Here is a 13,352-nt window from a genome sequence, read left to right on the forward strand (position 1 = left end):
AATACCCATATTCTATCATTTCATTATCACCTCTTTACTAAGTAGAATAATTCGAACGTCCAACGCGAAGCATCTAATCAAATATAGAATAATAAAACTTGAAGAAATAACTTACCTGTTTTGAAAATTTCACACCCCTGTTCAGATCACAATTTGGTTGAGGCCATGTTCAGTAATCACCATTGAAAATAATTTCACTCTTTGATTCAAATTTTTTGTTGAAGTAACAAATTCATAATCTCTCTGTTCTTATTAGACCAAGACATTCATAGAAATAAATCATTTCTTATAATCCACCTTAAATCATATACTAAATTAATTTTTTTCAAAACATTTCAGAATTCTTAAATATTAAAATTAATAATTAAAATTGTATCAATAAAAGCAAAGTAAGCATTTATCATTTTTACAGAAAAACAAAATACCAAGTTATTATCGATTATTCAGTATTTACACAATTTAAAACTTTAATAGAATAATGATTAATATTTCACTGTATATGAAAGAAAGACAACCACTACCACTTATTAAAAGGCTTCCCTTGGGTTCTCCACCCTACAATATGGCCTTTATTGAGCTAAAATAATCTCCTCCCTTGCTCATTTCGCCTGCCTTCAATTATTTGAGCAAAAGAAAGTGACTTCTTAATTTTTATTAGAGAGCCTTATGCCAAACATTGCTTTCATCTGCCATTAAAATAACACAACTTTCCTCGAGCATATAAGAAAAAGCTATAATATAGCATGTTTAGGAACATCTCTTTTTCAATATCATAAAGCCGGGCCCCTCTGATGAATGTGACTGCTTTATTTGATTGTTCCCTCTCCCCATTTCTTGACCTCATTGCTGACGAAACAACATTGTTTGCATTACACATTTTCCTCTATAAAATCACCCCATCTTGTGTAAATTTCATAATTGCATTTGATTTTCTCATTCTCATTAACAATAGTTTGATTGAGCTTCATCTGCAAAGAGTAATAATCATGTCTTGCTGTGGAGGAAAATGTGGTTGTGGGTCAGACTGCAAGTGTGGCAGTGGGTGCAATGGGTAACTCATACTTCTCTTTCAATTCTGTACATTCCATTGCTTTTCTATAGTTTTATGGCTTTGTTGGTCTTACCAGAGCTTAACGCTAAGAATCAAGTTATTTTGGAATTGATTTTTATAGATGGAAATAAATTGATTTGTAGAAGGGTTTCTGTTATTTTTTATTGTGGTGGTACAGATGCGGCATGTATCCTGATCTCAGTTATAGTGAGAGATCAGTTTCAATGGAATTTCTGTTGGCCAGCTCTGCATCTGACATGGGGTAAGCTATCAAAGCCATTGGTTTAAGTTTAACTGCTATAGTTTTCTGATTTATTCATTTAAGATTGAATATTAACTGATTGTGTTGTTGTTGTTTTGGTATTGTATGAAGGTATGTGGATGGAAGTATGACAGTGGGAGGAGAAAATGATTGCAAGTGTGGGTCAAACTGCTCCTGTGACAACTGCACCTGCAATAAATGATCTCAATACATTCTGTGATACTTAGTATATATAGGCTGCATGATGTTGTGCAAGATAAAGCATAATATACGTATACACTATAATAATAAGATGCAGCTCACTTTTCTGTTGTGTTATACCTGTATGACTTTGCGTTTAAGGTTATGGAAAGTTAGCAGTATGTGTTTTCTATTTTGGAACTTTCTAATTTGAATACAAAGCGTGGTTTTTTTTATACATGTCTGGATGTGGGTAATTAGGAAAGATTTCTTCCCTGGTCATCCGTTTAAATTTATCAGTTGTTGTGTTCTTTTTAGTGGTTATGATATGAATTGATTATAAGATTGAAATGGGCTTTGCTAAGATTATCTGAAATTTGGGTTCATAATAAAACACAATCATTTGCAAGCATGAGGATGGTTTACAGTTGTAAAAGTATTTTATGTGTGACCAAATTTATACAATTATGTAAATTTCAACAAATTTATATGTTTGAGTGAGAGTGTGTTGGTAAACAGATTTGTCACTATAAAATTGACCTAATTGAGTGTATGTGGTAAACTATTCACAATAGTTAGATAGACCTTTGATATGTGGCCTTCTTTTGCATTTAGAAGGGTAGCTCCTTTGTATGATATAATTTTGAAGTTTTTTTAAAAATAAATTAAACTCTAAAAGAGCAATAGAGAGCCATCGATGACAAATGCACTAGACAACTTCAAAGCTTTCCTGCACTAACTTAAATTGGTTAATTACAACAATCAAGATCTACGTTTGAGAATTATCACTAGTGCAATATTGATCAAAGATTCATAAACATCCGCACAATAACATAAAAATGCTCACTGCAAAGAGAATCAATATTTCTAACAATTCATATTCATAAAAAGATAACTCAAATTGTACGTTCCTTTATTTTCTTGCCCCAAGAATCTGAGAGGAATTTTTTATTACAAAGACAAAATTTGTAAGCACTTTCCAAATATTAAGTGCTATTTTGGATCAAAATTTTAGCATAGTGTTCCCTTTTTCTAGTCCAAAAAAAGTCTCTTTACCAAGCCAAAAATGACTCCTTATATAGACATGGAAGTTAAGAACTACTCTTTCGTGGTTAATAACTACCTTCAATATACATGATTTGGGTGAGGTAAATTAACCTCTACAATCTTTAACCCAAACTGATAAAGATCATTGATTAGAGAGATAGAAGATGAAAACCATTACATCATATGAAGGATAAGATGTTTATAGAGCCCTATTATGGCTTCAAGATCTGTGTACATTGAAGACGCTTTGCAACTATTTCACAATCCTTTCCAAACGTTGACAGTTACCCTTATGGGACCGAATATTTCACCTGAAGAGAAAATAATAATGCATCCACATAATTTTTGAAGAAATCCACCCAAATTTCACTGAAACAGTATTAATGCTATCAAATTCTTGTATTGTACCTTCTTCACTCCTACCATTTTTTCATATTCAATGTGTATGATGATGGAACATTAAATCCGGATGAAACTTTATTGAAGAGCTCCCTCCCCGGATGGCAAATCCATCACGATCTGCATCCCATGGCCATGATGCTTTAGTGGGATCATCGATTCTTTCTGATAATGCTTTGCAAGCTACAAATCCCCCAAGACCAATTGGAATAATTGCAGCATCAGAACAATTAGATAGCATGTAATCAGCTTCTCCTCGAATGACGTGATTTGCGGCAGCTATTAGACAGAATTGTTTGGACCCATCCATCCCAGATCCATTGCCATCATTGCAGATCCCATATTTGTTGTTGCAAAAGGTACACAGAATGGATTCATTTTCCTATAAGAAATCCTTAGTGCTTCTACTGCATCATTGAACACCTTTATCCACCCATTGCTAAACCAATCAAAACTCAACATTTTGATTCGTCCAATTCTTTGAGTACTTCCTCATCCATTCCTCCATTTGCCAATGCTTTCTTTCCAACAGTGAGCATATAAAGCATAAATTTATCCATTCGTTTTGACAGCTTTGGTGCAACCCAACCATCTATTGAAAACGATTGTATTTCACCTGCTATTCTAGTTGAAAAATCCTTGCAGTCAAAGCTCTTGATTTCACTAACACCACTTTTCCCCTGAAGAAGATTGTCGTAGAAGTATCTGGATCATGACCAAGGGAAGTGACCACACCCATTCCAGTCACAACAACCCTTCTTTGCTTGGTAATAATTTTATTCTTAGGAGCATCCTTCACAGTTTGCGCAGCAACAACCATTACTTTGCCTGTAGCTCTTACTGTCTGTCGTCTCCAGCCAATCTTTATAGGCTTGGATCCAAAGAAGCTATCTGGGAAAAATAACTAGGAACCCCTTGTGTTATTGTATTCTGGACATGCTTCAAAGGAAAAGCACAAACCCAAACCTTGTAGACTTGAACCACAGCAGGTAATCAGACTTCCTCCTACTTCAGTGTAATCCTAACAAAGTACAAACATTGAGCAATTTGCTGACAACTGTCTGGAGCGAGCAATTCCCTAATCCAACACAGAGTATAGAAAATCAACCCCCTAATCTCAATGAATCCTGAGAAAAAGACACCTCTTGTTGGCCGAAATGTTCAAATCGGGTGAGCGCAGCTACCGTGTCGCAGCCTTTCGTTTGTGGGCAGAACTAATTTTTTTATTCCATTGTGAATCATTGTGCATGCTCTTCCAAGACTTCGAATTATTCCACCAAGCTCTCTACCTTTTTACCTTATCTGTGGCTATGTTTGCATTGCGCAGCGGAGAAGAAATGCGAATAAAAATTGAGGGAGCATGGTCTCAACTATGCTTGGGCTAGAGGTGGCACCTTCAAACTCACATGGATCACTGAATTTGTTGCCAAAATGTGTTAACAATCTCCTCCAACACTTTAATCATGTGCAGGTTGAAGGATGTGTATAAGATACTTTTCAGTTTCTTGAATCATGTGGAGCCCTTCACCATATACAAAGCTTGTCAAAATCAGACGCCTTCTCTTTGACTCTGTAATTTATCCATTGTCTCCACTTTAAATTTTTTTATTTTTTATTTTTTTCTACTTTTCAATCTTTTAGGGCCCGTTTGGCAAGTGGAACAGGAATACAAGAATATGAATACTATTTCAAGTTTGTTATTTGGGGAATACAAAAATGGGATATACATTCTTATTCTCTATTTGGTTCAACCAAAATTTGATAGGGAATATGTATAACCTATGTTTGGTTGTGCAAAAGCGGAATTGGAATAAGTTTTTTTTAATTGTTATTTTTATAGATTTTTTATTTTTATGTTTTTCAAATTTTAATTTAAGTGATTCAAACATAGCTCCCCTGAACTTAGAAATAGAACTTTATGGCGTTATCATTTGTGCACAACCTATAATATAATAAATATTATCAAGCTAATGAATAAATTGTTTAAATATTTTTAAAAAAGATCATTAGTCTAATGTTTAAATGTCATAATTTTTGTAAGTAAAAATTCATTAACGCATTATGGTAAGTAATTATATTAAAACAATGAAATCCTTAGCCAAATTCTTCTATTAATAAAATATTTTTAAAAACACCATTTTTCCATTAAATTCAACGTGAAACCTTTTTGTTCCTTATGAAAAATAAAATCCTTCATTAAATTCTTTTTAATAAAAAATCGTTCTTTCCAATTTAACAAATTCTTAATCAAAACTCAACTCTCCAAAATAAGGAAACATGAAGAAACAAGTTAAAATATGGATTTAAAAATTAAAAAATTAGTCAATCAATTGAAATAGTAATGAAACTAGTATAATTTATTCATCATTTTAATAGAATTAGTCACCACAATACGATCAGAAACAAGTTCGAAACAACAAAATAGCCAAATCATTATTAAATATGTCCACCATTTCTATTCAAAATCATAAAATAAATTACAATAGTTTCTTTGGTTTTTAACTACATTTATGCATATGGTCCCAAAAGACTAGTACGATTGAAACAATTATAATTCCCAACATGCTTCGAAGAAACATGTTTTCACTCTCTCGGATCTTGCACAACTTGCAATCAGTACTTTCATGTGCTACGGATTTAGCTATGAAAAATATTGGGGGCACCTCACCGACCCACTGAAAGAAACTACAACCACTATCCCCTTGCAATATGAATTCTAAATTAGTAGTGTCCAAAACAATTAGTTTCAGTATAAAAATGTAAGTTCATACAACAAAAATTAGTAATAAACTTTCTTGCATTTGGACAACAATAGAATTTATGTTCTAGATTATCCTTTGTGTGCGAGGTCTTCAATACTACATGGCCAATGCCACACTCATACATTGGCAACTTTAAATCCATCAAACCTATATAAAATATGAACAAATACAAATAAAATGAAATATTCAATTAGCAAGTATTATAATAAGGATAGTGAGGATAAATGGTTGAAGAATGACATTTAGAGGAGATCCATAGCCATTACCATATGAGTAAATTATCTTGGGAAAACTTATGATCTCAAACAAGCTCTACATAACTGAAGGTTTCTTATCTCAATTCAAATTATGTAAAGCTCCTGAAACTTGACCACTAAATTTGTTGTTCTATACAAATTTGTCCAAACTTGTTGACATGTCTTTAGATTTCGACCAAATTTCAAAAATATCCGCAACAGCCAAATAATGGCAGTCATGAACTGACATATAAGATCTCAAATCAAGAGAGTCAAACAATTTTTAAAATTTTTTTGAGCTGAACATTAGTGAGAACAATTATCTAAGATTCTAAACAAGTACATAAACTGTGATATGTTCTAAGAACATTTAACCAAGCTATACAAAATCCCTGTACCTTAATGGGATTGAGGCTGGTTAGAACAAATGAATATTCAAGTAAAATATTGTATGTAATGCAATTGTGAATGTTGTTATGTAGGAAGATGGACAGGAAATACTCACAGAGTGTTAACTTAATCCAAAATTCAACGAGGGAGCCTTTCCCTACTCCAAATCCACTTATTGTGAAAGAGGAATATAAATTTTAAGTTCATACTGTTCTTTTTAATAGTTACCATGCATCTACTATTGTTGAGGCAAGTGAAGTAATTTTTAGTCTATTCATGTCATTTATTCCATTGGCCTCTAGCATTGCTTCAGACTGGTTCTACAGATTGAGCCCAACCATTTATTAGTTGCATATTTTGGAGGAAGTAATGAGGGTGCACCTTATGTGAAGATATGGCTACAAATGTACAAGGTGTGTATTTGTTTTAAGTTGTTCAACATAGATTCTATTGCCAATGCTGTTGAATTAGAATGTAGAAGCAGAAAATAATATACATCAAATAATGATAAGGGTGACAACTTTTATGTTCTGAATTCAATCTCATATAGTTAAAAACACAACAAATGACTACAACATCACTTACAAAACTGAGACATTATTTGTCTAATATTTTCCCTTCTCCATAATTTATGAATGTGAACTACAGTGTTTTCACAATAAGAATTGCTAAAGATATGAAAAAATAATTGTTGCAGCTATAGACTTGTTGCATATCAACTAAAAACTTGTTACACAGCAACAAGTAGGTTGTTATAGAGCAACTAAAAATTGTTACAACGAAGGAAAATAAACCTTCTTACACAACAATAATTCTTCCCTCTCACCATCTACTTCAAAACTGGCATGATTTAATTATTACTAAATCCTTCCAGTGAAGCAAGGGATTGATCATGTCGTCATGATTAATTGCATAGTTAGCAAGGATGATGATTTATTTACAAATGTCCCTATAGCTGTTAAGTATTGAATAGGAATCAAAGGAGTCCAAAAATGCCTAGGCCATTTTGAAAATGTTTTCCACCCAAAAATGTTTTGGTATTCCTTGTTGTAATGGCATTAATAATCATCATCAAGTAGTCCTCAAAATAAACATTTTTAATCTTGTAAAAGAAACTAAATATTAAAGCCTAAAGGTGAAGTTGGTATGTAATTGTATTGAACTCATTTTTTGGTCTATGATGCTATGTTGTTGGATCCATGAATTATGTAGCTTAGGTAGTCTTTAGCCTATCAGCTAGTACCTTCAAAGTTAAGATAGCATACAACATCATAAACAAATGTTGGAGAGCTGTGAATTGCCACCTAGGCATAAGAAGAATACAAATGCCACAAATGGAAAGAAACAGTCTATCTAGTACTTTTATAAACTTTTCAACCAGAAGAAGGAACTCTATTTTTGTCTTAAAGGATTTTTATAATTTATGAAAACTCACAAGCTTAAGACACTTTATTGCATTTTGTTACACAACAATTTGTCATAGCCAGATCTTGAAACTTCCTTAAACATGGCTAAATTCAGAAACTCAATTACATAACAACTCTATAACACAAATAAAAAGGTTTATTATTTAGCATTTCATCACAGTAAAATCTTAAACTTTATTACACAAGTTGAGTTCAGAAACTTCATTACACAACAATTCGACAAAGTTAGATTCAATTTCACAGAGTCATATCTAAATTTTCTAAAATATACTGAAATCCGAAAGCACTATTATAAAAATATAATCAATTCCAAAAACTCCATTATCTAACATATGAACTATTTCATTCTACTCAATTTCAAAATAACAAGATCTTCGACTATTCAAACTCTATCATTGATCAACAAAGTATATACCTACATGTTACATTTGATAAGATCAAATGGAGTGAGACCAGCACATGTGTGATTCCATAGCTGAGAATGCCTCCACATATAAAGGTTAAATAGAATTCAAATGAATTCATTTTGCTGGTATGGATCAAACAAACTTACCAGGGATTACAGAGCCATTGAATTTAAGAGGTTGAACAACTAGTATGGCTATATATGTCAAATCATATATCATTCAAGCTAATACATATACAAAAAAAGGAAAAAATACAAGGTTGAGTCATATATCATCCAAGCTGATACATATACAAGAAAAGGAAAAAATACAATTGTTTCAAAGGAAAGAATGCAATTGCTTCATAAATTATGCAACATCAATAAACTTGATACATCTGGAACATAATACACAATACACAATTTTTGTTTACAAATTCTAAAATAGAGCAGAGTATTAAAACATGAACAAAATGTTCAAGTATAAATGTTACCAAACTGCTCAACAAAATGTAAACACTCAATATAGAGTGCTAAATAGTTCTAAACAAGATTGAATATAATATAAAATACTATTTTTCTTATCCCTGAGAATATTACAATCTTCCAAATTTATATCTAATATAATCTTCCCTTGCTGTGTCATCCATCTCTAAGAACCAAATAGTTCTTGTTGGTTCTTGCATAAAATTATCAGATGCGACAGTCATAGTCAGTCGACTAATTTTGGGGATGGCTTTCAAGGTAGCAAAAAAATCTGGAACATCTTTCCTAGTATCCTCTTTATCAAATTTGATGTTGTGAGACTGTTTGATTCCCTCTTATATCTCATGGATTCTTTTAGATATTACATCCAAAGAAGCAACTATGCTTGCCTTCCTCCTCTTCGGTCTCCTTGTCGTTGGTGTTGAAGGAATACTTCTAGCGGATGCAATGGATTGATTTGATTGAAGAAAATCTTCATCCAAATCAGTAGCACTGTTCACAAGTGTATTCAAATCATCATCATCATCCAAATCAATAGCATCATCATAAAGGTTGCCATCTTCAATATCTTGTGGTGTTCTAGCTACACTTCCTTCTGCCATGTCATTTCCCACTATGATAGGTAGATCATTAAAATAGTTAAATGGTTGCCTCCTATACACTTTTGCAGTTTTGAATTCTTTTCTCTATACACATTGCCTAAATTAAATAATTATATATTTTTATGACATTAGTATTGAAAAAAACTTTGAAGAGGACATTACCTTCCGAAGTTCATCTCACACACTATCCTCAGCTTCCACCCATTGAGTTACGTCATTCCAAGAAAAGCCATTAGTATTTCGTAACTCCTTCATTATTCTATACCCCATCTTCCATGTTTTCAACTTATTTCTAAAATTTTCCTTTCCAAGGTTCAATTTCAACTCTTGATTGAATCTCCTCTCAATAGCACTCCATGCTTCTCTACGAAAACCTCCTTCACCTTTCCTTCCTAGGTTGACTTGCTCAAGGAGAAAATCCAACAGTTTTCCCTTCATTTCTCTAGGCCATACAACTTTTGGATTTCTACAAGAAGTTAAAGTAGGAGTAGAAATAGGTGTAGCAATAGGGGTGGCAATGGGGGGCATATTAACCTCCTCATGTATGCTTGTCAAAAGATTTGTGAAAGACATATTGCTGCAATAAGCAATTATTATATTGTTGGAAAATATCCATAAAATAAAAGTGCAAATTATATATATTGTTTAAGTCATATTAGAAAATAAAATGTAATGACAATGTAAACAAATAAACAACAAAATGTAAAAGTAGTTCACTGAAAATCACAAACAACTTTTCAAAAACAATGGCCCAGGAGAATAAAATTGGGTGCTGGACCATTCGACAATATTGCTGAAGTAGATACAAATGCAATAAGCTTTAGTAGCATGTGTTGACCAGGGTCTTACTATTTCCCACATTCTAATGTTTAAAGGACAGTACAATTAAAAAATTTAGTGCTACCAAGAAATGAGGATGCCAACTTGAAATGAGGAGACATAATGATGCACTGTATAAGGAAGTTGTAAAGTATAAATAAAATAAATTGAATGGATATCATATGACTCAAAAATTACTTATTCTACCACTAAAAATGTCCCATACTAAGTAGACAAAGTGATACAATAACTAATGTGGGATGAACTATTTAATGATAAGAAATTCATGAGAAGACACAACATTTGGAAGAACACTTGATCAAATGTCCACTTTTCCATTCACAAAAGTACATACAAAAGACCAAACCAATGAAACATAGAAACATGGTATTATGACAATGAGAGTACATAATTTAGCAAGAGAGGGGAAATTAAGATCTAAAACTAGCTGGTATCTCTCTCACAGAGAGTAATGGAAGTGCAAGAAGGTTGATAAGGATTGGCTTGTGGATTGGAAGCATTGTAATTGTAATATGATTGACCTGATATTGAGCATGAAACACTATCTACTACCAAAATAACATAGCTGATATATTGGGTCTGGCTTTGAAGTACCCTTCTATAGACCTTCTCACCATTACTGCAATTAACAACTCCTTCAATGCACATAAGACATGAAAAAGAGGCCTATTGCTGCAATATTCATCCAACCATGGAGAGAGGCCATAGATTCAATGACGCTATAAATAATGGATGTCAATATGGACAATTGGATTAGGTATTATAGGGAGGATAAGAAATAGAAATGAAAAGGATAGTTGTTTGCAGTGATTGAATGATAGACTGGTTAAGTAGAAAAGCAGATTTGATTTGTGTTGTTGGGCTGGTTAAATTGAATAACTTATTATACTTAACATGATCTATGGTTTTTTTGTTACAAAACTTAATAGTTTGATATATTAAACAATGGAGATGAAATTTCCTTGGATTGATTTGCAATGACAAATTTTATTAACAAAACAATCGGTAACTAAGATCAGAAATAGAAACTAAATAATAAACTAAAGACTAATTAACCTAGCCATTAAAGAAATAATACACATAATACAAATAAGTGAACCATATGTAGGACTACAATAAGAAATCAATATTGAAATAGCTTTATAGAATGTTGAATCACTATCACAGTTTTACAAAATGTTGAATCATATATCAAAATGAATGAACATTGTATAGAAAGTGTCAATGCAGTATTCTAGCTATTCAAAATTGAAGTAGAATGTATCAATGCAAGTAAAATGATCAACTAATATTGAGATCTATAGTCCTCCCATAGGCTAAGTGCAACAAGTTGTGGTGCCAAAAGGGGGGTATAAGTGGACACCTTTTTACTGAAATCAGCAATTTTTGAACTTCAACAAGAATTTGAAGATAGTTACGCTCAAAATTTTAAGATATGACAAAAAAAAGTAGTAGTCCTTTGAATCTAGTTTCTAAACTACTAATTTTTTTTTAGAATGGTTTAGTTTTAGGCACTCAAAAAAGGGGGTCATAGAAAGTGGTACTGTTTATTCCAAAAAAACATAACATAGTACAAAGTGTGGCCCCCCAAAAATTTTAACTTTTTTTTTGAAATTCTTTTATCACTCTGGTCAAAAGTTAGTTAACACTATGTAGTTTATCCCAGATTTTTTGGGTAATTTTATAATGTGTTTTTTTTTTAAATGAATTTTTTAACTAGACACATCCCAAAAATGTGAAATATCTGTGTGCTTCCCATAAAAATTATTGAAAACTAGTCTAAAATCAAATTTTTTTTTTTTTTCAAAGTGTGTAGAATGGAGTCTAGTTTCTAAAAAACTAAGTTCTTGCAAAATTTGATGAACGAGCTAAAATCTACAACCCAATTAGTACATGTTAGTTTTTAACAACAAATGGACATACATTTAAAATAAATTATAGATGAAAGGCTTGAAATAGTTCAAATTATAAATTAATTATATGGTTCTATAGCTAACACAGAGACCTACAATGTCATGTAACTTGATCTTATCGATGCTTAACCACGAGGAATCTTGAAGGAGAGTACACAAGAAAAATCAATCATTTTTTGTATGTTTGCAGCAAAACATGTCTTAGACTAGTTTATAGACTCTAAACCTTTCGGTTAGATCTCCAAGGCAAAACCAATCCTTAGGCTTGGTTTAATGCAAAACTTTGAATAGCGTGTACACCCTATAGCACATGCATGCTATAGCACACACATGCTATTTAAAGCTTTTTAAATTTGGGCCTCAATAGTGCATGCATGCTATAGTGCACACACACTATTGAGAGCTAAATAGTGCATAGAGAGGAAAGAAGAGACACAAAGAAAGAGAAAGAGAGAGGGGGGATGGTTGTGTGTTTGTGTATGAGAGAGACAGAGATAGAGAGAAAGTAGGGGATGGGAGAGGGGAGAGAGAGATTAGGGGATGAGAGAGAGAGGAAGTGAGAGAGAGTAGGGGTGGTAGAGAGAGTACATGATGAGAGAGAGGAAGTGTGAGAGAGAGTAGGGGTTGGCAAAAAGAGAGTATGGGATGGGAGAGAGGAAGTGTGAGAGAGTGAGTAGGGGTGGTAGAGAAAGTATGGGATGGCAGAGAGAGATTGAGAGTAGGAGATGGGAGAGAGAGAGAGTAGGTGGTGGGAGACAAAGTGGGAGAGGAGAGCGAGAGAGAGGAGGATGGGAGTGCATGTGTGTGAAAGAGAGAGAGTAGGGAATGGGAGAGGGGAGAGAGATAGAGAGAGAGTAGGGGATGTGAGAGAAAGAGAGTAGATGGTAGGAGAGGGAGTGGGAGAGTGAGAGAGAGGAGGATGGGAGTGTGTGTAAGAGAGAGAGTAGGGGATGAGAGAGAGTGAGAGAGAGAGTAGGGGTGGCAAAGAGAGATTGAGAGTAGGGGATGGGAGAGAGAGAGTAGAGAGGGAGCGAGTGAGAGAGAGAGAGAGATAGTAGGTGGTGGGAGAGGGAGTGGGAGGGAGAGAGAGGGGGGATGGGAGTGTGTATCTGTGAAAGAGAGAGTTTAGGGGATGGGAGAGGGGAGAGAGAGAGAGAGAGAGAGAGAGAGAGAGAGAGAGAGAGAGAGAGAGAGAAGGGGATGGGGGAGAGAAAGTAGGTGGTGGGAGAGGGAGTGGGAGAGGGAGAGAGAGGGGGGGAATGAGAATGTGTATAAGAGAGATAGATTAAAGGATGGGAGAGAGTGTGAGAGTGTGAGAGAGTAGGGGGTGGCAGAGAGAGCTTGTACAAGATGGGAGAGAGGGAGAGTGAGA

General features: G+C 33.6%; 1 protein-coding gene and 1 pseudogene across 1 annotated transcript; one reads left to right on the forward strand and one right to left on the reverse strand.

The window, feature by feature from the left end:
• Positions 1–890: 890 nt before the first annotated feature.
• LOC149556090 (metallothionein-like protein type 2) lies at positions 891–1,729 on the forward strand. Its single transcript, XM_089830236.1, has 3 exons — positions 891–1,051; positions 1,230–1,313; positions 1,425–1,729. Exons 1-3 carry the CDS (start codon positions 987–989, stop codon positions 1,513–1,515), a joined length of 240 nt encoding a protein of 79 aa, XP_089686362.1. The 5' UTR covers positions 891–986; the 3' UTR covers positions 1,516–1,729.
• An 855-nt stretch (positions 1,730–2,584) lies between these two features.
• Positions 2,585–9,227, reverse strand: LOC149556091 (3-oxoacyl-[acyl-carrier-protein] synthase II, chloroplastic pseudogene; annotated as a pseudogene).
• Positions 9,228–13,352: the final 4,125 nt, after the last annotated feature.

The sequence above is a fragment of the Cupressus sempervirens genome, chromosome 5 (assembly GCF_028749045.1).
Source record: "Cupressus sempervirens isolate cs-2001-9-10 chromosome 5, ASM2874904v1, whole genome shotgun sequence".
In the NCBI taxonomy this organism is placed as follows: Eukaryota; Viridiplantae; Streptophyta; class Pinopsida; order Cupressales; family Cupressaceae; genus Cupressus; species Cupressus sempervirens.